The sequence below is a fragment of the Phocoena phocoena genome, chromosome 15 (assembly GCF_963924675.1).
Source record: "Phocoena phocoena chromosome 15, mPhoPho1.1, whole genome shotgun sequence".
Lineage (NCBI taxonomy): Eukaryota > Metazoa > Chordata > Mammalia > Artiodactyla > Phocoenidae > Phocoena > Phocoena phocoena.
This window is the reverse complement of record NC_089233.1, coordinates 72,421,680-72,445,833: the sequence shown is the minus strand read 5'-3', so window position 1 is coordinate 72,445,833 and position 24,154 is coordinate 72,421,680. Positions and strand designations below refer to the sequence as shown.

The window sequence follows — 24,154 nt, the reverse complement described above, 5'->3', positions numbered from 1 at the left end:
TTGATCAGATTTACTGGAATGTCTGCATGGGCCAGGCCCTACATATAGTGCTGGGGAAACAGCGGTGAGTAAATAGACACGGTCCTTGCTCTCGGAGGGCTGACTGTCCCATGGGACGCAGGAAGTTAATCACACAAGAGTGACACTGCGGCTGGCTTAAGTGTTCTGAAGGAGTGGTCGCAACACGTTCCTCAACTAGGGAGGTTTGACCCCGTGGAGGAAAAGCGGTCCCTGAGGAAGTCAAGTCTGAATTAAGTTCTAATGTGGGGATCACAGCAGGAGAAGAGGGGAGGGAAGAGCAATCCAAGCAGACGGAACAGCACTGGGGAAGGCCTCTGCTGGGAGGACAGGGCCAGGAAGTGCCATTCAGCCTCACAAAGTGTGGTATGGGTGAGGCTGGGGGCACCTCCCCTGCCTGCCTGGACTGTGTCTTAGCTTAAATTGTTTTCATCTTTTTTTTTTTTTTTTTTAAATTGTTTTCATCTTTCTTAATGGAGAAGTTTGACTCCAGAAAGCCGGGCAGACAGGGTTCGTATTGTCCCTTTGCTCCCCCATCCCATTCGGTTCTGGGCAACATTCAGCTGTTAGCACGCTGCTTCCGCCCTCTCCAAGGGCCGAGTCTCTGAGCAACCAGACCTCCAGGCTGAAGCAGATTTTAGAGTCACAGAAACTCCACGGGCCTGGCCTGGGGACCATTTCAAAGCGAGCAGCTGCACCCCCTTTTCTTGCTGCCTCGCAAGCAGGCATGACACTCACCCGGTTTTAGGCAGGTTTAGAGGTGCCGTCTAGTCACAACAGACTGACTTTCTCTTCTTGAGGTCCGCAAGGCAAGCAGCTTGATTTCCTCATGAAAACATAGGAGGTAGGTAGACCAGCATAACCTGGGAAGGTAACCGAAAGCCTTTCTACAAGAGTGGAGTTGTGACACAACGCCTTAGCCGGCCGGCCCAGAGCAAAGAAGCAGTTACTGCTTCCAGAGGACCCTGCCCTGCAGGCTGCTTGGGCCGGGCACCCAGAACTCCCGTGCACACGTGGGCACCAGCAGCTTCAGTGCTGTGTGACGACCGCTTAGCCCCCCGCCGCACGGTTGGTGGGTGGCGGCTGCTCCTCTGGGGCCCTTACAGGTCGTCCTGCTCAGTTCCTGGCAGCTCTGCTCTGTCTGGTGCACGGTTTACACGCCCTCTGTGTGTGTTAGCGCAGCGCGCCTTTGGGTTTCTGTTCCTGTTTCTTACAGCCAAAGCCCCAGCCCAGTCAAGGCTACCCTTTGCTCTGCCCACCTCCCTCTGACACAAGAAGGCCTCCTGAGAGACAAGACGGATTTGCAGCATTTTTAATGCACAAAGCAACAGGTAAGAGGCTGGCTGGGTGACCAGCCTTCATTCCACAAAAAGCTCAAGTGCAGATACAGCCCAGTTGGGAAGTTACGGTTCACAGGGCCTTAGAGCCAAGAGCAGGAAACGCGGTTCTCTTGTCAGCCAAGGGAGTAAGGAGTCCATTTTCTGGGGATGAAAAAAATAAACGTTTCTAAAGCATGGCAGACACCCAGTCTTCGAGCAAGGACACAGACGAGCCCAAGCCAGGCGTTCCGGCAGGTTGCGTGGGGCCAGGCGGTGCCCGGGGGAAGGCCAGCCTACTCTGAGCGAGGCCGCCTGGGCGGTCGGCCGGCCGGCCCACTCGGCACTGGAGTCCACGCCAATTCCCATCACACGGTCTGTCCTCCTTGCCTTTGATCGTCACAGCTTCCCCTGAACCCCTTGGTGCCTCCGAGATAAGCCAGTGACACCACAGCGTTCTCTGTGAATGTCCCTTCCCCGCTCTGTACAGCTTCTGGGCTCGGCTGCTTCGGCACCCTTCCCCTGACCACCACCCACCTGGTCCCGGCGCACGTGCACTCAGGTCTGCTCCGTGGCCTGGTGGTCCTGCAACACCGCCAGAGCCTCTTCGACCTGTGGGATACACGGGGGAGGGGTTGGTGCAGCTGCCCCAGCAGGGTCCTGGGAGAGAGCCCTGCCTCCCCGCCTTGGCCCACCGGACGCGAGAAGGCCCACGCCCAGCCCCGCCGCCCCCTCTGACTGTGCTCACTGGCTCCCATGGCAGAAACCCACGGCCACCTTCTACACTGCCAGACGGCTGGGGGAACCCTAACCCTTGGGCCCTGTCGCACAGTCTTGCCTGGGGAGCTGCAGGGAGGCCGCAGGGGCTGAAGTAGCCGGCCCTTCACTAAGGCCCTCTGCCACCTCCACATTCTGCAGGTGTTAGCTGATTTCAGCAAGAAGATACGCTTCACCTGTCTAAGCAGCAGCCTACCAGCTCGCCTAGGAGAGGCCTCGATCCGTAACCCTCCTTCGCCCCCAGGCCTCCCCGCTCCTCGCAGGCTCCAGCCCACCTTGGCGTTGAGGGACTCTGGGGACTCCAGCAGGAGCAGCAGCTCCGAGTTGTCGATCTCCAGCAGCATGCCGGTGATCTTGCCAGCCAGCTGGGTGTGGACGTTGTAGATGAGGGGGTAGAGACGCTCACCTGTACGGAACAGCCTCTGAGGCTTATGTACACAGCCAGCTGGGTGTGGACATTGTAGATGAGGGGGTAGAGACGCTCACCTGTACGGAACAGCCTCTCAGGCCTATGTACACACCTGGCGGACAGCCCGGGCGTCCCAGGGCGGGGGTGGTATTGTGGAACGCAGCAGAGGGGGCATCCGGGTTTTTGTCCCAGAACTGCTCCCTCCAGGTATGTCACTGAACACTCTCGGGGGCCTCTTCCCCAAGTGAGCATAGCCAACCCCGCCTTGGAGGCTAGTGTGAAGAATCAAATTTGCCGGTACGTGTAAAGTACACTGCATGGGCTCTGACACGAGGTTGGTTGCTGTTTTAAAGACTACTCTTGTTCGTTTGGCAAGAAATCACTTGAAGGATCACATTGAAATTCTAGACGGGATGCGATAATGCTGAACTTGACTTCTTGGAGGGACAGGGGAGCCAAGCACACAAGATAAACTTGCCTTCCACCACTGGGCACTTCGAGTGACGGGGCCTAGTGTTGGTGGTCGGCCCATCTGGGCCACGTGTGGAGGGTGCAGCCGGGGCTGGAGGTGCTGGGTGCCTCCAGTGGTGGGGGAGGGCTTCTCCCACAAGGGGAGTGAAGATGTTTCCAGGGCACTGCTTACAGAGCCTTCTACCGCCATGAAGCCCATTTAGAATTTTTCTCTGGGGGTGGGTAGTAAAGTGGCAAAACCCCAAGTGAGCCGAGCAAACAATGGCGTGGTGGCATTGGGGGCCTTCCGAGAAGAGTCTGGAGGTCTAGGTGAAGGAAAGAGCCTGGGAACCACAGCAAGCTCGCTCATTCATTCAGCAGGTAGCGGCCTCCTTAAGCAGGGCCCGCCACAGAGGCCGGGATGGAGATGGACTGCCTGGGAGATCAGGGGCCAGGGGGAACAATGTCTGTTTCCCAGGACACGTTTATGTTCTTCCTCCCTGCCGTGGGCACTGGGAGACGTATGAAACTCGGTGACAGCCTCTTCCCATCACAAGAGGTGTGAGGTACCACAGCACCCACCTTAGAGGCCATTTCCTGGCAGAAACCCAAGACCCTACCCTTCTGCTCCCCCTCCTGGCCCCTCATCTCCCCACGTCTGGGGTCTCTCCCAGCCTGAGTCGAAGCCACACAACAGCAGAGCTGGAAGAGATCTCGGGACCATCTGGTCTGACCAGGGTCTTAAGAGGAACAGGGTCCTGGGAAGTAAAGGCCCTTTGGGCAAGTCCACCCGGCAGGTGGGTCAGCACGAGGCTGGGGACCTCGTCCCCACGTCTGACCTCCACCCAAGGCACTTCCCACCAGGGAAGCCGGCTGGTGGCGCCCCCTTCCTGCTCCTGCTCGAGGAACCAGCCACTCACCGATCATGTGCTTCTGCTCGCGCAGCGGCGCTGCGGCCAGCATGGACGCAGTCAGGGGCTCCTGTCCGGGGACACGCACAGCAGGCTCCTGGACCTGCACGTGGTGTCGGGGACACATCTCTTAACCACGTGGATGGGCAAGGCCTCAAAACACTTACCCTTGTCGGGTGAGCACAGGCCTCCGGGAAGGCTCTAGAAGAGGGGGAGCAGGGGGCAAGGTATGGACAATCGGGCGGGACAGAATCCCTAACGAGGGCACGGTGGACTAGACGACAAAGTGACGTCCTAGTGCAGACGTGTTCCGTGGTGCTAGGGACCCTATGCGTGTTGTCAAGTGAAAGCCACACGTTACCGGCCACCTGGTGCTAAAGAAAGCACTTTTTAATCAGGTAGCTTTATGACCGCATCCCCAGCAGGATTTCTGACCCTTTCGCATCTTGGTGACTTTAAAACCATTTTGCTCTCTAAAGCCTCCTCTTGTTCATTTTGCAAGAAATAGTTTGAAGTATACCCACAGAAATTCTAGACAGGATCTGAAAATGCTGACTCGGAGAGTTTTTTAGGGGGCAGGGAGATAAATACACAGCTCTTAATTACAGAAGATATTTTCAGTTCCATTCTGCAGAGTGATCACATCCTCGCTGCTTACTAAGTAAATACTAAGGAAACCCAAGTTAATTTTGGTAATAACCCAGGCGAAGCAAATTGTGATGAACAGACAAAATGTGATCCTGGTCTCTTTTCCCCTCTGTTGGTGGGTGGTGGGTGGGGATATCTCTTCTGATGGTACATGTTCATAAAGGAAACTTCACAAGCCACGGATAGAAAGAAAACCAAGGCCCAGACAGGGCCAGCACCTTAGACAGGGTTCTGAGCCAAGCACCCCCAGAGCCCAAACTCAGTGGGCAGCTGGGCCAGCCTTACCCGGTGGGTGTTGTGTGTTGCCAAGGAACCTCTGTGTGTCAGGAGAGGCCCCCTTGGTGAAGAGCATCCTGCCATACCGGGTCCTGTGGTCTGGGTACCGATGTTGGCTGTAAGAGAGAAGCAGGGACGGTAAGGCCGACAGCAACCCAGAGGCATGACACCTCAAAACCAGCATTCACGTAGGATCCCCAGCACCGAGTAAAGGGTCAGCACACAGGCGTGCAAACATCTGCCAGATGAAGGAACGGATGCTTGCCTTAGAGCCCAAACCTGCTCCCCTGTTCACAGCTGCCGCAGTACTTAGGTTCAGATCTGGTGCTGCGCCCCTGCACGTATGATCACTCTCACCCGCACAACACGACGGGAATACTGCTTTCACCTGGACTTTTTTTTTTGGCCGTGCTGCGCGGCATGTGGGATCTTAGTTCCTCGACCAGGGATCGAACTCACGCCCCTTGCAGTGGAAGCTCAGAGTCTTAACCACTGGACCGCCAGGGAAGTCCCTCACCCAGATTTTAGACAAGAGGATACCAGGTACAGTAGGTAGCACGACCACAGAGTGAGTCAGCCCCGGAACTGGGTCGGTAGGACCCTGACCCTGGAGCCCACTGCACGGCCTCAGATGCCGGCACTGCCCTCCAAGGGGGCCAGCGGCAGGGTCACCGTGGAAGCCGGTTCTGACTCCCTACCAGCAGCAAGCCCCTGCCCACCACCGCACCCACCCTCTGTTCCATTCCTCCCAGCCCTGCCCACACTCACCCACTCCCTGGGCGTGGGGCACCAGGCGCGGCACGTGGGTGGAGATCTGCCTGGCACTGCCGATGGGGAACGAGGGGCGCCGAGACACGGCTGCTGGCTGGACAACCGAGGCCGCAGGCGGGTAGGCGGCTTGCGGCACAGAGAATATGGAGAAAGTTTAGGTGGAGGGGGACAATCAGGCGGGCACGCTGCACCCTGACAGTTCTGGGGTGAGGAAGGGGATGGGAAGGGGAACCAGAACATTCTGCAGCAGAAAGAGGAGTGAATTCACTGGCAGACCCAGAACTCCAGGGGAGGGCGCTGGAAATCTGCAGTTACAAAGCCAACTTCTGTCTACCCAGGACCCCAAGAGGCATAGGTACCGGGACCACACAGCTTGGTCCCCCAGGGCAGCTTCAGGTCAGGGTGAACGTCACTCTTAGAGAAGGACCATTCATCAACAGTAGTGCCAAAGGAGTATTATTTTCTCAGCTTTGCAGGAATTTTCACCGTCACAAATCAGGAGAGCCTTTGGAGCTCACTGAAGGTAACAGCTGCGTGTGTGTCTTTTACGGGCTCGGCCCTGTCCTTGGTGATTTACACACATCTCACTCAGGCCCACGTTCACAAAAGGAAACCGAGGCTCAGAGAGGTGACGTGACCCACCCAAATTAACACCCTGGGAAGTGGCAGAGCCAGGCTTGACCCCCAAGCTCGTGTCCTTAACCCACCGTGTTACACACTGCCCCACGGGACCCATGTGGAGGGCAGGGGCTGGGTCACTCACACGAGGGTCTGGGTAGCTGGGCCGTCCACCTGGGGGCAGGCTGGACAGGTGGGCCAGAGCCATAGTATGGGGCCTGGGCTGGAGGCTGTGTGGGACAGAAAGACCTAGAGTGAGGGGGGCTGGCAGCAGGGGAGGTGAGAAACTGCATTCCCTCAGGGACACCACTATGGGAATTCCACTGTCCCCTACAGGGGACTGGTCATTATAGACCCACAAAGCTGGGGTTAAGGCTCCTGCTTCCCACATCAGGAGGTCCATTAGCCCTGACCCCTTCAGGGCAAGACCTCAGGCTCAATCCTTGCCCCTGATGATCAGTACTACTAGCCCAGTGACCTGGATAAAGGGGCGACAATCCCACTGTCACTTGTGCCCGCCCGAGGAACTGCTAAGGGGGAGGAACGTTCCCATCCTCGGAGCCATTCATCTTTCTACAGACATCTTTCTACTCCCTCCAGGTCACACAAGCTCCTTCCCCAAACCAGGCCCCTTAGAACATTAGCATACAGGAGAGATGTTAGCAGGCGTCCCACAGAAATGATCTTCTAAGCTGGGGGAATGCTACGTACTCTGCCAGTTTGGGAAAGTCATGGTGCCTACTGGCATATCAGGATAGAAGAAGGTACACAGTAAAGAAATCGAGGCTTCTTTGGCTTAATGCAATATTTCCCCAACGTATCTGACTGCAGACAATCTTTCAGCATAACATTCACGATTCTCTCCCGGATCGGGAAGCACTGCTTGACAGGGACAATATTACCCCTGTTAGAGACGGGGTGACAACGGCCGCCTGCCGAGTGAGTTTCCAGCAGAAGCATGTTGGGAATCTCTGTCTGCCTGTGAAGCTCTGATCTTCCTGCCCCACCTGGCTGTCAGGGAAGGGATGCGGACAGGAGGTCACCTGGGGCGTAGCGGGCAGGAAGTAGCTGGCAGGCTGCTGGAAGGAGCCCAGGAGGGGGCTGCCCAGGGCCCGCATGGTGGAGAGGCGCTGCATGTACTGGTTGGTCAGGATGGCCTTCCGCTCCTCCTTGCGCTGGGCCAGTGCCACGTACAGTGGCTTGGTCCCCACGATGCGCCCGTTCATCTCTGTCACAGCCTTCGTCGCCTCTTCTGGAGAGGAAAAACACACAAAGCCAAACCCTTTGCTGTGGCCACCCTCTGTCATCACCTAAAAGCAAGACAAGACAAGGGCTGCTGGGGGTGGAGAAGGAAGACTCCGGGGGCCACGCTCCCCACCCCCTGGGGGGCCCAGCCCAGTACTGAGGGTACCCAGGAGAAACTGCGATTAAGATGGGGGGGTCCTCTCTCACCCACACATTTACTGAGGCCCACCGTATGCCAGATGCCATCATCGGATGAATGGATAAAGAAGATGTGACACGCCTTCTTACTCGACAGGTGCAGCCACCTGAGCAGGGAGGCATGGCCACTCCCACTTTACAGGTGATGGAAGTGAGGCTCAGAGTGACTTGTCCAAGACCAGTCCACTTGCTAATGAGGGCTGCTCATCGTTTACTAGACCATTCCCCAGAATTAGGGAGAACAGCTGCATTTCAGAGTTAATTTTGATCTCTAAATTTTCCTTCTGAAAAGATTTTCCTAAGCGGTGATGGAAAGCCGGCTTAAATCATTACTGTATCTGTATCTGCCTTCGCCTGTGCGGCTAAAATGAAGTGGGATGGTAGTTTGGGACAGGTTAATATCTAGGGGCAGGGTTCTTCGGCCAGGCTACAATCTTAAACCTTTCTGTAGGGGTCACTATAATGAAAAATCTGCATTTCAACTACTCCTCGGGTTTTATTAAACTATCCATACAGTTCTTTAGTTCATTTGTGAATTATGGACAAAGTAAGATGCTCTTAAGAGTTATATTTCCTAGAGACTCCATGAAAGAGATTTGTATGGAATAGGAAAATAATTTGAATTTGTATTTTTGGTGCTTTATTGTGTTAATTTTCTTTGCGATAGAAACAAAACTCCTTACTATTATGGAGAAAAAAAAAAAAAAAGAATGACTCACCTAGGCAGTGGGTCATACATTAGCCACAACTCAAACCTAATGTACGGTGCTGGTAGACCTCCATTGCCTCAGCAAGGCACAGAGCCAAGTTCTTTAGGAGTCTGGGGAAGAGGTTCTTAGCCTTTTATTAAAAAAAATTTTTTATTAAAATAACCTTTCTATTGTGGAATGACTTTAGATTTATAGAAAAGTTGCAAAAATAGTACAGAGTTGCTGTATATCTTTCACCTAGCTTGACAAATGTACCATGTTAACAGTGGGACAGAACTACAATATCGACTGATGGGTACAATTCTATTATTATCTACAATGCTATTAACTGAACTGCAGATTTCATTTGGATTTCACTGGACTTTCTAACATTTTTCTCTTCAAGGATCCCATCCATATTGCATATACGATTCTTGATCTTTTTTTAGGGTTGAGACACTGGCCTGACTCCATGAGGACTTGAGCTGAGAACATTTTAAATCTGCTCTATTAGAGCCCATGCTCTAACATCAATGATTTTCAGCTGCATTTTGCTACTCATACAGGGGCCTCGACCTGAGCGTTCACAGATCCCCTCAGGGAGGTCAATGGATAGAATTCTGGGGGTCTGTGAACTCAGATGGGGGGAAAATGGCATCTTTATTTTTACATTAGCATTTCCTTCTATTTTGAATATAGGCAAAGAAAAAATACAGTAGCATTAGCTGTGCTTGTGACTTTGTCAAGAAGAATATTTTCATATCACATTAATTATTGCTGATCTCAAAATCTTTTAGGCTCATTACTACTTCACTAGATCTTATAGTTTTTTTTTTTTACCTTTTTCAGCCATACGTGGCTTGTGGGATCCTACTTCCCTGACCAGTAATTGAGCCCAGGCCCTCGGCAGTGAGAGCACGGAGTCCTAACCACTGGACTGCCAGGGAATTCCCCTAGATCTTATAGTTTGATGCCTTAAGAAAGCAGAACATATTTTAACAAATATATTTCAATCCAATTGTTTTTTGTAAATCTTATGAGTTTTCTTTTATGCATTTAAACATATCCTCAGAAGGGGTCCATAGGCTTTACGAGACAGCCAAATTTTCTTGGCACAAAAATACTGTCTTAGCAAATTAATAAGAACTTCTGTTAGGTAGTTTTAAAGAAGATAAAGTTAGTACAACTAATACTTATGCAAGGACTTCCCTGGTGGTCCAGTGGTAAAGAATCCACCTTACAATGCAGGGGACACAGGTTCGAGCCCTATCAGGGAACTAAGATGCCACATGCCTCGGAGCAACTAAGCCCACATGCCACAACTACTGAGCCCACGCGCCTCAACTAGAGAGCCCGCGCCTCAACGAGAGAGCCCGCGTGCCACAACCTACAGGGTCCACGCACCCTGGAGCCCACACGTCACAACTAGAGAGAGAAAAAGCCGCACGCCGCAACTAGAAAGAAGCCTGCGTGCCTCAGTGAAGATCTCCCGTGCCGCAACTAAGACCCAATGCAGCCTAAATAAATAGAAAATAAATAAAATAAATAATAAAAAATACTCATGCAGAGCTTACTATGAACTTAATCTCTACAAAGTGCTTATAACACTATTATCTCATTTTCAATCACTATTTTATAAAATAGAAAATATATTAAATTTTATAAGTACATATAAACTTATGTAAAATTCCCATTTTATAACAAGATGGTCCACCCCACTGTGCGTCAACTCTTAAGCAATCCAGATTTTGTACGATTCCCTTCATTCAAGGGGTCCTCAAGGAGGTCAGTGAATCTCCTGAAATTATATGCAAGGTATGTGAACAACTAGATCATTATTTCACTACTTATCATGGGCAGGTGCTCCACTTGCAGGCCTCTTAGTTCTCAGGACACCTCTAGAAGTAGATCATGTTGCTCCCATTTTACAGATGGGTAAAAAGGGTCCAAATGGCAATGTCACTTCCTTCAGGCTCTACAGGTAGTTAATGGTAGGACTGGGATTTAGACCTACTTCTGATTAACTTTAAAATCCCAGCTTCCAACCATAATACTACACCAAGTATGCATTTGCCAGGAAAGAGGACCCAGAGCTTTTTATAAATCAGATTTATCAATTACTGATTGATAAATTTAATCAGATTTCCTGATGCTTAATTCACGTGTCCCACAGCTTTCTGTCACTTTTTTGGGGAAAACGTCCTTAACTCAAAAATTATTAGAACCTCTTCCCCAAATACCAGGCTCCCTGAAGGACATTTTAAATTGAATTCAACAGGCAAAAGAACTTCTAGACCACGTCCTAAGAGCCCAGCCATCACACCACACGTGCAGGTCCTCAGCCCCGTCACCCACACTGACCTCTTTGGAAAGTCCTTCATTCCCACCCGCAGCTCCCTACCTCCTCACAGTCAAGTCAAACGCTGCTGCCGCTGCCACTGCCACTTCTTACAGGAAGCCCTCCTTCCTGTTCTGCTGAGCTCCCGCAGCTCTGCCTCCTCCACTTACCCCAACCCCATCCCACCCTACAGTAGATTTGAGTTAGTGATGCATCCGACTTCCCCACTAGACTATAAGCTACTCAAGGGCAAGGACTACATCTGACTTATTCCTGTGTGCTTCCCACAGGGCCTGGCAAAACAGCAGGTGCTCAAGTATGGAATGAACGAACACTAGGTCTTCTTAAAATTACATGGGGAGCTTTTAAAATTAAGATGCCCAGAGCTCTACATTCAGTTTCTCTGACTCGGGTGTCTATTTAAGAGCTCTCCACGGTATTTTAATGAGAAGCCAGGGTTCAGAACCATCCAGGGAGCCCACCGCCCACCCTCATCTTATAGATGAGGCTCGGAAGACATCTGCTCAAGGTCACAGAGCCAACATCACATCTCTGGTGCTAGGAGGGCACACGGTAGCTGTTCAATACGTGGGGAAGAATGAGTGAAGAATGATGCAGCCCAAGCCTCTCATTTTCCAAATGGGGAAACTGAGGCCCGGAAAGGGGTTATGTCACCAGCCAAGGCCAGACAACAAAAGTCAATGGAAATTCTGAGACACAAATTTCTGTAATCTGGCATACAGTAGGCACTCAATAAATGCTTGTTGAATGAACCTCGGTTACAGTGAGCCCCAGCAAGTCCAGCTGTGTGACTGGGACTGTATTTCTACCCTCTTCCCCTCCAGCCCAGACAAGGCTGCAGATGGACGACAAACTCCAATGGGGTCAGACCCAGCTCCCAAACTCCAGAAGGAGCAGCGCAGCACCAAATCCCTGGAAGCCCCGGGGCGGGGATGGGGGTGTGCATGGGCAGTGAGGATGGGAGGGGAAGGCTACCGATCCCCTGTGGGTGCCCCCGGCCCTCACCTTGGCACTGGTGATCACTCCATAGGGAGAGAACTCTTTCCTCAGTTTCTCATCATCGATGGAGTCATCCAAGTTCTTCACATACAGGTTCACACCCTAGAAGGAAAGGATATCTGCTAGATGTGCCCCTTCCCCTCCAAGCCCCAGAATGACTTGGGGTGGGGGGAGGGGCTTACATGGGCCAAGGGGGCACTGGAAGCCCCGCCCACCAAGCCTCCAGTTCTCAGTCTCATGCAGCACCCCTGCACCTCACCCATCACTCAGCGAGTCCATCACCTGGAAGGTGCAGCCCCTCCCCACTCCCCGCATCTCTAAAGCCAAGTTCCCAGAAGCGGGATTGCTGGAGGAGGGAGTCGCATTCAGGGTTGCCCACACACAGACACTTTCACATCGAAGCAGCTGCCCCACAGGAAGCCTGTCCCTCACCTGGTAACGGGTCAGCCGGTCCTGCTTCATCTGCTCGAACCTGCGCTTCAGCTCATTCTGCCGCTCCACCCGCTTCTGGGCCCGGCCTACGTAGAGCAGCCGTCCACTCACCTCCCTCCCGTTCATGTCCATCACAGCCTGTGCAGAGAAGAGGCAGCCAGAGGGCTTGGTAACCACCCCCATGAGGCCTTGGCCTTAGCCCTGTCCTCCAGTCCCCTCTTCTGGGCCCAGACGGGGCCACCTGCAAGCCAGGCTGGCCTTGTTGGCTGAGAATAATTAGTACCAGAATCCAGGCCATTTAAAGTGAATCCAGTTTTTAAAAACATGGGACAGAATTTCAGAGTAAACTATAGAATTTTAAAAAATTGATTTGGGCTCTACTTGAAAAAGTGAAATTGAAATTTGCAAAGTTTCCCATGATTTAACATTTAGGTTCTAACTGTAACTACACACTGACGATGAGAACAAAGCAACAAGCATAATTCTTTCCAAAGGGCGTGATGGCGTAATCAACATCCTTCATGTTGGGTTTCAGAGCACAGAGAACCGTTTTTGCTATGAGGACTTTAGAAACATTTGCTTCTTGACCCTTGATTTTTCTTTTCTTCAGTTAACTGGCCTAAGCCCGCCACACCCCAAACCGTCAGTGGCTTTGATTGCATGAATTCCTACATCTTCTGCAAGACGTGCAATGCCTTAATCCATAAGGACCTACTGTATAGCACACAGAACTTGACTCAACACACTTTAATCACCGAAAAAGAATGTATAAGACTGGTAAGAATCTGAAAAAGAATATGTAGATATAGATGTCTCTGTGTAAGTGAATCAAGTTGCTATACACCAGAAAGAAACATAACATTGTAAATCAGCTATACTCCACTATAAAAATAAAGATAAATTATTTAAAAAAAAAGGGAGGGAGAGAGAAATTGTTACTAAATTTGTTCAGGGGCGGTGACCCAACCTGGTGTCACATAAAAAAAAAAACAGACGTGCAATGTCTCTCTGCAATCCGCTAATAATGAACTGAATCGGCATTGACTTATCTGCAAAAATCAGACCCATGTAAGTGCTGACGCAAAGGTTTGGATTAGACATTGGTGTTAGGGAGGAGAAATATTTGAAAGGGAACTGACTTTTTAAGCGGTCAGTTCATTAGTAAATACTTTCACATAATGACTTGCTTCCCTACCTAGACATGCAAACATATGTAAATATATGTAAAAACACTCTGGGGGCCCAAGAACTGCCTGAGCTATAGCAGTCTTAAAGGTCATTAGCAGGGAACTTCCCTGGTGGTCCAGTGGTAAAGAATCCCCCTTACAATGCCGGGAACGTGGGCTAGATCCCTGGTCAGGGAATTAAGACACCACACGCCAATGGGGCAACTAAGCCCGTGCGCCACAACTACCGAGCCTGCACGCCTCAACTAGAGCCCGCGTGCCACAAACTACAGAGCCCACACACTCTAGACCCCGTGCACCACAACAAAGGGCCTACGTGCTGCAACGAAAGATCCCGCATGCCTCAACGAAGATCCTGTGTGCCACAACTAAGACCCGACACAGCATAAAATAAATAAATAAATCTAAAAAACCCCCCAAAAACAGGTCATTACCAAAGTCTCCAAGACCTTGGAGTCTATGGTTTCCCCTGCCAGCTTCACTGCTCTACTCCAACTTGTCATTTTATAGTTGGGGCAACCAAAGTCTACAGAGAGGGTGGGACATGTCCAAGGAGACACAAGAAGTTACCTTTCAAAGGAGCCCTTTACTTAAGAACAAAACTTCAGGGCCAGAAAGAGTTGGTTCTAATCCCAGTGCTCTCTCCTCCTAGCTACAACCTGGTGGAACCTGATAACCACAGTAGAGCCCACACTGGTGGGAGGAGACAGGACAGTGTCTGCAAAATCAGGGAGCACCTTGCCTGTGGTAAGTGCTCAGTGAGAAGTGGCTGCTATCAAGGTGGCCCCAGGATCCAGGTCTCCATCCAGAATCCACCATGAGCTGAGCTCTCCCATGACCAGTGATCTTAATGGGGCAGGAGCTACGGAAAGAGCTTCACGGTGGGAGGCAAAATCGGACACTATCCCTGCTTTGTTACTCACGCGGTGACCTTGTACCATTCCCTTGCTCAATAGATATGTATCTGGTACCTACCAGCAGTGAAATGCTAGACATTTAATGGTGACATGAGACCCAGCCCCTGCCCTCAGTTCTATCCGTGGAGATCTGAGCTAATGATGGAGAGGCAGACAGGAGGGGCACCTTGTCAGAAGCACTGAGGACAGGAAGAGGTGGCTTCCTAAAGGAGGGGAAAGTATGAGCTGAGACCCATCAACAATCTACAGCTACGCTGTCCAACATGGCAACCACTTGTTGCATGCAGCTACTGAATACTTGAAAAATGGCTAGTCCGAACTGACACGGGCTAGAGGTACCAGATTTCAAAGACGTAGTACGAAAAAGGGACTGTAAAATCTCAATTTTTATCAATATAAATATTGCGTCACCATCAATTGTATCAATATTATATCACACTGAAGTGATCATTTGAATAAGTTAAATAAAACATATTATTAAAGTTGCAGGTTTTTTTAACCCTTTTTAACGTGGCGACTGGACAATCTTGAACTGCACGTGTGGCTCATGTTATGTCTCTATTGGACGGCATTGGTCTAAAGAGTAGGGGAGGGGAAGTGTTTTGAGAAAACATTTTCCAAGTCTTGGAAGCAAGAAATAACATGGCACTTCCCCTCCCTGGCCTCAATCTCACGGTCAATTCAAGAAGAGGGTAATGGCTGTCTCAAAGGCCCCTAGTAGCTCCCATGCTGCAAGATTCTATGAAAAGCCAGCCAGCCTCAGGGTATGGAAGCAACCGGAGGAGGCTGAAGGCATCTGCCTTCACCCCAGGCAGGAAGGGCCCTGGCTTGTGTGGACCCATGCTGGGGAGGGACTATTTCCTCCACAGGCAGCTGGAGCCCTCTGCTCCTGATCTCCCTTCTTCCTAGTCCTGGCTCCACACCTCCTCCAAGAAACAGGGCCATGGGGAGGTTCCTACCTTCTGGGCTTCCTCATGCGTCTCAAAGTTGACAAAGCCAAAGCCGCGGGAGTGGCCGCCGTCATCCCTCATCACCTTGACACTCAGTATCTTCCCTAGGAAGGGCAACCTGTCTCAAAGGGGAGTCGGGCAAGCCCTGAGATGTCCCCTCCCTTCTCCCAAGTCTTCAGGAAGCCCCAGGGGGCACCCCCGTCCCAGCCCAAGCTGGGAGTAGAAGAGAAGTGATCCCCAACTCCCTTGGGGAACACGCCCACCAAACTGGGAGAAGAGGTCCTGCAGGCACTGCTCATCCACGTCCACGTGGAGGTTCTTCACGTAGATATTGGTGAACTCCATGGCCCGAGCTCCCAGCTCTGCATCCCGCTCCCGTCGGGGCTTGAAGTGGCCAACGAAGCTGTGGACACGCCAACAGGGTAGGCAGCTGCCTATGGCTGCCGTCGGCCACCCCCATCCCTGCCCCGGCCCAGTAAGCCTGGGTCACTTGAGTCAATTGCCGCTGGCCTCCAGGATCTCTGTACCCCTCATCAAGGGACTGGGCAGGGCAATGCTCCTTAGATGGCATACATCCAAGGACTGACCACTTCCAACAGCCAAGCTTCTATGTTCCAGCGTAAGGTTAAGATGACTTCATTCTTGGGGCAAATGCACAGGATCTCCTACTGCACATGAGGCAGCTGAGTGCTCAGGAGAGAAGAGCACAAATCTGGGAGTCCCACAGACAAGGGCTTGAATCTCGCTCTGCAGTTACCAAGCTGTGTGACCCTGGGCAAGTTACTTAACCTCTCTGAGCCTCAGTGTTCATTCCTGTAAACTGGGGATCAAACTCACATCACAGGGATTCGCTTATTCATTTAACACGTACTGGGTGCACTGGGGAAGTGGCTGTGAGAGAACCAGATGTGGTTTATGCCAGTATTGCTGGGGTCGGGGAGGGGGGCACTGAAATCATTTAAATACATTATGAATTTTAAAAACTGTAATTTCCAAGTCCACATAAACACATCTAGGAAAGTATCCTAGATTAAGAAAAACAAAGCAAGCATAAGAAAATTTGATGGTACCTATAAGACAGCAGTCCCCAACTTTTTTGGCACCAGGGACCGGTTTCGTGGAAGACAATTTTTCCACGGACGGGGGTGGGGATGATTTGGGCGGTAATGCGAGCAACGGGGGGATGGTTCAGGCGGTAATGCTATCGATGGGGAGCGGCAAATGAAGCTTCCCTCACTCACCCACCACTCACCTCCGGCTGTGCAGCCTGGTTCCTAACAGGCGGCAGACCACTACCGGTCTGCGGCCCGAGGGTTGGGGACCCCTGATATAAGACATTTAGCACAAACGGGTGATAGGTGACACCAAAAATGGAAGGAAGCTGAGTGACAAAGGAAAACAGGCAAACTGAAAGCTGACAAAGATAGAAACACACTTCTGGAGAACTGGGAAAAGCCCACCAAAGTTCTGGTTCACTGACAGGAGGCTACCCTGAGAAACTCTGGACAAAATGGCTCTGGGTGCATCTCCCACCCCAAAGCTTCCTCCACTGCTCAGTCTCGGGCATGGGGCTGGGCCATCTGACGGGCAGAACCAGAACTGGGGGAGGCAACGGCCAGAGCAGATTCTCTCCAGCATCTGCACCTCAACTTTCCCATCTGTGAAGTGGGGATGATGCCAAACTTAAAGGCATGAAAATGGCAGGCTAAGCATATGCCAACCTTCCTTCCTGTCCCCAGATCTCAGGAAACAAAAGGTTTAATAAAAATTCACAGCCATGCCGAGAAGGCTGGAAAAGAGACAAAAATCACTCTGTCCACTGATGATTTGGCCATTAGCTGTTCCTGCCAGCATTTCTAAAGCATCGCCCCATTTGCTACTCAGAACTCCTCTAACGTATACCAGCAGCCCCATGTTTTACTTGAGGAAAGGGAGTCCCTGGGAGATTGAGCAACACGTCCGAGGTCATACTGCCAGGAAGAATAGCTCAGTGCCAGGCGCCCATTAGACGGTGGCAGTACTATGGGTCCTAAGTTGGTGGTACCATGATTCTGCTCCTTTAGCCCTGGCGCCACCCACATCCCACCACTCACACTTTGCGGTCATTCAGCAGCATCCCATTCATGGTGCTGATGGCGTTCTGTGCAGCCTCGTGGGTCTCAAAATGCACAAAGCCAAAGCCTCGGGAGCCATGATCATCACACACCACCTGGGCCACAGGGAAACAGGACATGAAAAGCATCCAACTGAGAAAAAGAATGGCAATGGCAATAATGACTAATATCTGAGTGCTCGCTCTGTGCCTGTGAAGACAATCCTATCTCGCACAACAGCCCTATTTTAGAGATGGGAAACGGAAGCTCAAAGAGGTCAGTCTACTTGCTTAAGATCACACAGTAAGGAGGGATAGAGTCCTCAAACTGAACGCAGATCTCATCTATACCACAGACCAGCTTTTAATGACCTTCCTAAAGCGATGGATAAAAGGATTAGATTCCAGCCACCTTCCCCGCTTTCTGCATCTTTGTTTCTAACTGCAAGTTAGAAACAACCTGAGATCCATCAAGAGGAGACTGGTTAAGTAAATTACAGTATATTCATCTTGGTCTGCTGTATGTGCATAGTTGAAGAGAATGTGGTAGATTTCACGGCTGGCAGGGTTACCTGTAAGGTATACTGTTAAGTGGGGGGAAAAAATCAAGCCCATTTGGGTTAAAGTGGGCATCTATGCTTTTGAGAAACCTTTTGGCATTTTTTGGTAACATTCAATTGTGTTTCCGCTAACACAAGAAATACATATTTAGGGGAAACTTTTGGAAAGTGAGAGCGAGAGACACAAAGAAATAGAGAAAGATTGAGAAATTGAGGAAGAGAGGGGAAAGAAAGAAGGAAGGAAGGAAAGCAGGAAGAGAGAAAGTGTGGGATGGTTATTTTTTTTTTTAATTTATATACCATTTTTAAAAGGTTACTTTCCATTTACAGTGATTACAAAATATTGGCTCGATTCCCTGTGTTGTACAATACATCCTGGAGCTTATCTTTTTTCTTTTTTTTTTTTTTTGCGGTATGCGGGTCTCTCACTGTTGTGGCCTCTCCCATTGCGGAGCACAGGCTCCGGACACGCAGGCTCAGCGGCCATGGCTCACGGGCCCAGCCGCTCCGTGGCATGTGGGATCCTCGCGGACCGGGGCACGAACCCGTGTCCCCTGCATCAGGAGGCGGACTCTCAACCACTGCGCCACCAGGGAAGCCCTGGAGCGTATCTTAAACCCAATAGTATGTACCTCCCACTCCCCATCCTCTATATTGCCCCTCGTCCCCCTCCCCACTGGTAACCACTAGTTTGTTCTCTGTATCTGTCCTCTGTATTTGTGAGTCTGCTTCTTTTTTTATTATATTTACTCGTCTGCTGTAATTTTTAGATTCCACATATAAGTGATATCATATAGTGTTTGTCTTTCTCTGTCTGACTTATTTCACTTAGCATAATGCCCTCCAAGTCCATCCACATGCTGCAAATGGCAAAATCTCATTCTTTTTTATGGCTGAGCAGTATTCCACTGTGTATATAAAACCACATCATCTTCATCCATTCATCCATTGATGGACACTTAGGTTGCTTCCATATTTTGGCAGGGAAATTTTTAAAATACACACACACAAAACTGTTAATAATTATTTCCGGGAACTAGAGTTGAAAGCGACGAAAGCTTTTTTACTTTATTCCTTTCCAGGTTGTTTAAACTTTACCAATTAATCTATTATTTCAACAGCAAACTTGTTTCAAATTTTGAAAAGACCCACAAACATACTACCCCCATTCTGTAGGGCTCCCGACTCAAGTTAGGACAGACCTCACGAATGGGAAAGATCTTCAGTTCACAGAGTTCCTGTCCCTCTGGCTGAACTTGCACTAAGACCCCTAATGACCATCTCATGGGGTCCGCGGCTCCACTCATCCCTGCAGCCACCGCCCCGGCTCAACTAAGTGACATTTTCTGCCTCGACCACCACCCCAGCCTCCCAACCCAGCTTCTGGGCTGACCACTGGGACGCTTTTTCCAAAATGTAACTGTGATCATGTCCCTCTGGGAAATAATCTCCAGTAGCTCCTATAATCCACAGAACTATACCAACTTGGCATTTGAGGCTCTCCAATTGGCCCTTCACAAGTCCTGCTTCCAAGTCCACACCCAACACGCACCCCTCCAGCCCCAGGCAGGGTCCCTCTGCTTTCAACTCAAGCCCAGGTCTGTCACTCAGATTTAATCACATTGACTGGGTTCCACTCTGCACCAAGCACCTGCTAAGGGCATCACATACTGTTATATTTGTCATCAGAACCCTTCCAGGCAGTTCTTAACCTCTGAGCCCCAGCTGCCCAACTGGGGAAAATGGGAATAAATGACTTGTCCGAGGTCAGCCAGCAGAAGTAACTATTTGATTCCTGTAGATGCTTAATGAGATGCTCGCTGCTTTTTCAAGGGCTATCTATATTGTGACGATTATGTGAGTTAATATACATTCACAGCCACCCTAAGAGGTAGGTTCTACCACTGCCCCCTTTTATAGAGGAAACTGAGGTATGGAGAGGTTAAACAACCAGCCCAAGGCCACACTGCCAGGAAGTGGAAGAGGCAGGATTTGAACCCAGGACACTTGGCCCCAAAGTCCAAGGTCTGGCTGACTATGTCATGCTGGCTCTCTGCTCGGTAGGCTGGGCTGAACTTTGAACTTGAGTGGCGTGACCCCAAGCCTAGTGGAGTTCCACAGTGCCTCAGAAACCTTTCCTCGGCCCCAGGGCACTCTCCTTTCTGGGTCTTTGACTCCCCGGACCCCCATGCATTCCCCTCAGAGCCCAATGTCCAGCTGTTCCTAAAAGTCTCACCATCTCCAACCAGCCTGAGAGCACTTGGTAGCACGCAAGGAATAGTTCTAACACAGAGGGTGCCATCGCTCCCAACCTCTCCCCCTACCCCTGCCATCTCCCCAGAAGGGTGGACACGCCAGAGGCTATAGGGTAACTGACCAGCCATCCTCATAAAACCTAAAAGCAAACACCAGGGAAACGGACCACACTGAATGCCTTGTATCTAACCAGGCCCACAACAGGGCTTCATTAGGCCTGCAAAGACTTGCCCAAGTCTCACAGAGCTTTCTGTCCAATCCTCAGTGGAAGCCTCAAGGCCTGGATAACGGGGACAGACATACTCTTCCCTGTTAAGTTAGCTTCAGCTAAGCCAGCAAACCCATTGGTTCAGATCCTGCCTTGGCCACTGACCTCCCACCCCTATAATATATAACTGTGAACAAGTAACCCCAACTCTGAGCCTCTCTGCCCTCCAGGGTAACTCTGGGATCCTCCTATTTGCATCTTAAGAGGCCATTTTGGGAAATTCAGTGAGGATGTGTATGCAGAAAATCTAGCACATAGAAAGTTCTGGATAAATCTGCTGTTATCACTGTAAGAACCTAGCACACAGTTAAGACTCCCTCTCTTTTCCATTGATCCTCAAAGACAGGAAACAGCCCTTTCTGTCTATCATGGCATGCCCTTCGCAGCTACTGCACCTCCTCCAGTCTGTTTGCCCCTCTGAGTCACAGGGATATCCATCCCCTCACTCACAGGGAGGTGGTGAGGCCTCACTTGAGAACTGCAAGACTGTGCCTGGCACATAGTAGGAGTCAAGGAAGAGTTCTAACACAGAGGGTGCCATCACTCCCCATCCCCCCTGCTGCCTCCCCAGAAGGCTGGACATGCCAAAGGCCGCAGGGTAACTGACCAGCCACCCTTATAAAATCTAGCGGGCAAAACACCCAGGGTTAAGCCCTGTCAGGACAGACTGATCTGCTGCATGGCCCCTGACCCTCAACTACAAAGTCAGAGAAATGATCACAGCCCTTCCCAAATGATGATACAGCCATTAGCTCAAGAAATATTTATTGAGCACCTACTATGTTTTCACATCTCAGGTACTTGGATACAGTGGTGAATAAGAACAAGATCCCTACTCCTAGGAAACTTCCGTCCTATCATAAGAGAAATGTTACAGACAAGGTCTGGTCCATTGCCGTCATGGCCTTCCTGTATCTACTTGCTTTGTCCTATAATTTCTACTGCCCTCTCATTCTGAATTTGGGCTGTTCTCATGACTTACTTTGGCCAGTAGAACGCAACAAAATGACAGTGAGCTAGTTCTGAACCTAGGTCTCAAAAGGCCAGGCGAGCTTCCACTCTGTCTCCTGGGACCCTGCTACTGCCACGAGAATAGCCTGGGCTAGCCTGCTGGAGGATGAAAGCCCACAGGGAGGAAAGCCGAGACGGTCCAGCTGACAACCACCCACTCCCTAGAAGCAGAGCCATCCAGCTCTCAGTGGGCAAACAAAGGAACCCAGCCAAGAGCAGAAGAACTGCTCGGCTGAGCTCAGTCCCAACCGCCAACGGCTGAATTACGAGCGCAATAAATCACAGTTGTTGACAGCCACGAAGTTAGGAGGTGGTTACACAGCAAGAGCCAGTTTAGGTGACCGCTAAAACTGAGAACAACTACCATTCAAGTGCTTGCTGAACCTGGATCTTTACCGATGAGGTGCTGCTTGGTATCCCTCTACCACCACACAGGTGTCTAACACAGAACCGCGCCCCCTCCCCAAGAGGCACACCCACCTTGCAAGAGAGGATGTTCCCAAAGGTGGAGAAGGTGTCATACAAGGCCTTGTTGTCAATGGAGTCTTCCAGGTTCTTGATGAAGATGTTGCCGACACCCGACTTGCGAAGTCCTGGGTCTCGTTGGGACCACATGATGCGGATGGGCTGGCCTTTGATCACCTCAAAGTTCATTGTGTCCAGTGCCCGCTCCGCTGGACAAGAGGAGAGAAAGGAGCTAGTGAAGGGGATTTTCTTTCCCTGAGCCCCAAGGAGCGTAGTTGGGAACTGAGCCAAAAACGAAAAAAAGAAAAGAGCCACTGTCTGGGTCTCACTTGGGATAAGAGCTTGAAGGCTCAGGAGGGATAAACAGAAAGAATTCATGTGTGTGGTGCTCCTCCCACCTTCCAGGTAGGATCTCCTTCAACTCTTCACCATAATGACGTGAGCGGGAATTCCTATCCCCATTTTACAGAAGGGCAAACTGAGGCTCAGAAAGGGGATAGATCAGGAGGGTCCCTATGACAAGGGTGGCAGCAGTTTGAGGAAACTGAAGCTCAGAGGTGCTGAGCAGCAGAGTTGAGATCTGATCCCAAGGAAGTATGGCTTCCGGGGAAGTGAACACCACCTCTCTGAGCCCACTTCTATACCTGTAAAGAGGGGATGATGATAATATTACCCACCTTTCTACATCTAACAAAGGGAGAGAATACCACCTGCCTCCAGGTTGTCAGACAGACTGAAAATTAAATAAGGTGTGCAAGGCGCCTTGTACTTTGTGCCTGGCACAAAATAGGTGTCTGGTAAACAGTAGTATGTCTAAAAACAACAGCCTATGCCCATCCTTCTGCAAGGTGGTATGCTGTGCCCTGCTTCAGGAACACCTCTGGTTTCAGAGGGTTTGGAGGGGAACTGTGGAATACTCAGTGGGCAAGTTTCAAGAAGTCTGGGTTTTCCATCTAGTCCTGCCATAAACACCCAGGAGTAAAATCCTTCTGCTGTCTGGAGCTCAGTTTCTCCACCTACGAAGTCTGGGAAAAAGGTCAGGTTGTACAGGGCTTGGAGGAAGATGGCAAGAGGCAGTGGGTAGGTAAAGCAGAGCAGAGGGGAAGGCTCCCAGGAATCCAGCTCTGCCACCTGCTGGGAAACCGGCAGAACCACCACAGCAAACTCCCAGATCAGGGAACCTCCCCATCCTCCCAGGAGACTCAGAGTAAAAGCACCCCCTTTTGGACTTGGCTGGGGCAGGTTTGTTTTTTGGTTATATTTCTGGAGTCTTACATCTGAACGCTATAGTTATTATGATTTTTCTTGGGTTAGCACTTGCCGAGGGCTTACAATGTACCACGTGACACTGGAGCTACTTCATAGACAAAGCCCTCCATTCCTTCCATGCTACTGGGTAATAAGGCTTAGCCCCACTTTACAGACGAAGAGATGCCAAGCCCGAAATCTTGCTCAAGCTCGCGCCCTAGTGGCAGAGCTCCAACAAAACCCTGCGCTCTAATCTCTCCTCTCCACTCAACATCTAGCTGACAAGCTCTGATCAAACCTATCAGCTCCGAAAACGGGTCGTGGAGCCTGGAGCGCAGGCAGCTTTTCTCGGTTCCCGAAGGTGGAGGCGCCTGGTGCAGACCTCGGGTCCGGCTGCCGGGAAAGGCCACAGCCCGAGGCCGAGCTCTCGCGGCTGCCCCGCTCATCACCCGTGTCTTCTCGGGCATCTTCCTCACGGGTGCTTTCAATTGCTCAACCTCCGATCACGCTATAAAGCAGGTACCTCCCCCATTTCGCAGACAGGCAACTGAAGCTCGGAATGATTCATTTGCTCGAAGCCGCACAGCTGCCGGCTTTCTAATCCCAGGTCTGGCTGACCCCAAAGCCCTTGGCTGTTTTCACTGTCTTAACAGCTCTTCCGGAAAACGGAGCACCAATAAAACACAGCAGGAGCACACTAACTGCTAGTTCCTGTCTCCGGGGCCTTTCGGAGCCCCTTCCTAGGCCTTGTATCTCTGGACCTCAGTTTCCCTGGCTGCAAAATGGAAGATTTTGCAGGATTAGCCAGAGATGAAAGCGCGCGCGGGTGGCTGGGATGCTGTCTGCCTATCTGTAGGTGGGTCGGTCCGCCCCCCTCCCCCAGGGGCTCACCGTCGGCCGGCTGCTGGAAGTTGATGTAGGCGTAGCCCAGCGAGCGGCGGGTGGCCACGTCGCGGCACACGCGGATGGACAGGATGGGGCCAGCGGGCGAGAACTTCTCGTAGAGCATGGCCTCAGTCACGTCGGGGTGCAGGTCGCCCGCGTAGAGCGAGGCGAGCGGGTAACCCGGGCCGCTGGAGTTCAT

General features: G+C 51.0%; 1 protein-coding gene across 1 annotated transcript; it reads right to left on the bottom strand.

Annotated features, from left to right (window-relative positions):
* Positions 1-1,892: 1,892 nt before the first annotated feature.
* PABPC1L (poly(A) binding protein cytoplasmic 1 like) lies at positions 1,893-24,154 on the bottom strand. Its single transcript, XM_065893297.1, has 14 exons — positions 23,962-24,154; positions 21,838-22,031; positions 17,264-17,379; positions 15,434-15,573; positions 15,180-15,274; positions 12,117-12,254; positions 11,691-11,786; positions 7,238-7,504; positions 6,340-6,424; positions 5,574-5,702; positions 4,815-4,921; positions 3,891-3,984; positions 2,387-2,517; positions 1,893-1,946 (listed from the first exon to the last, which is right to left on the bottom strand). Exons 1-14 carry the CDS (start codon positions 24,152-24,154, stop codon positions 1,893-1,895), a joined length of 1,839 nt encoding a protein of 612 aa, XP_065749369.1.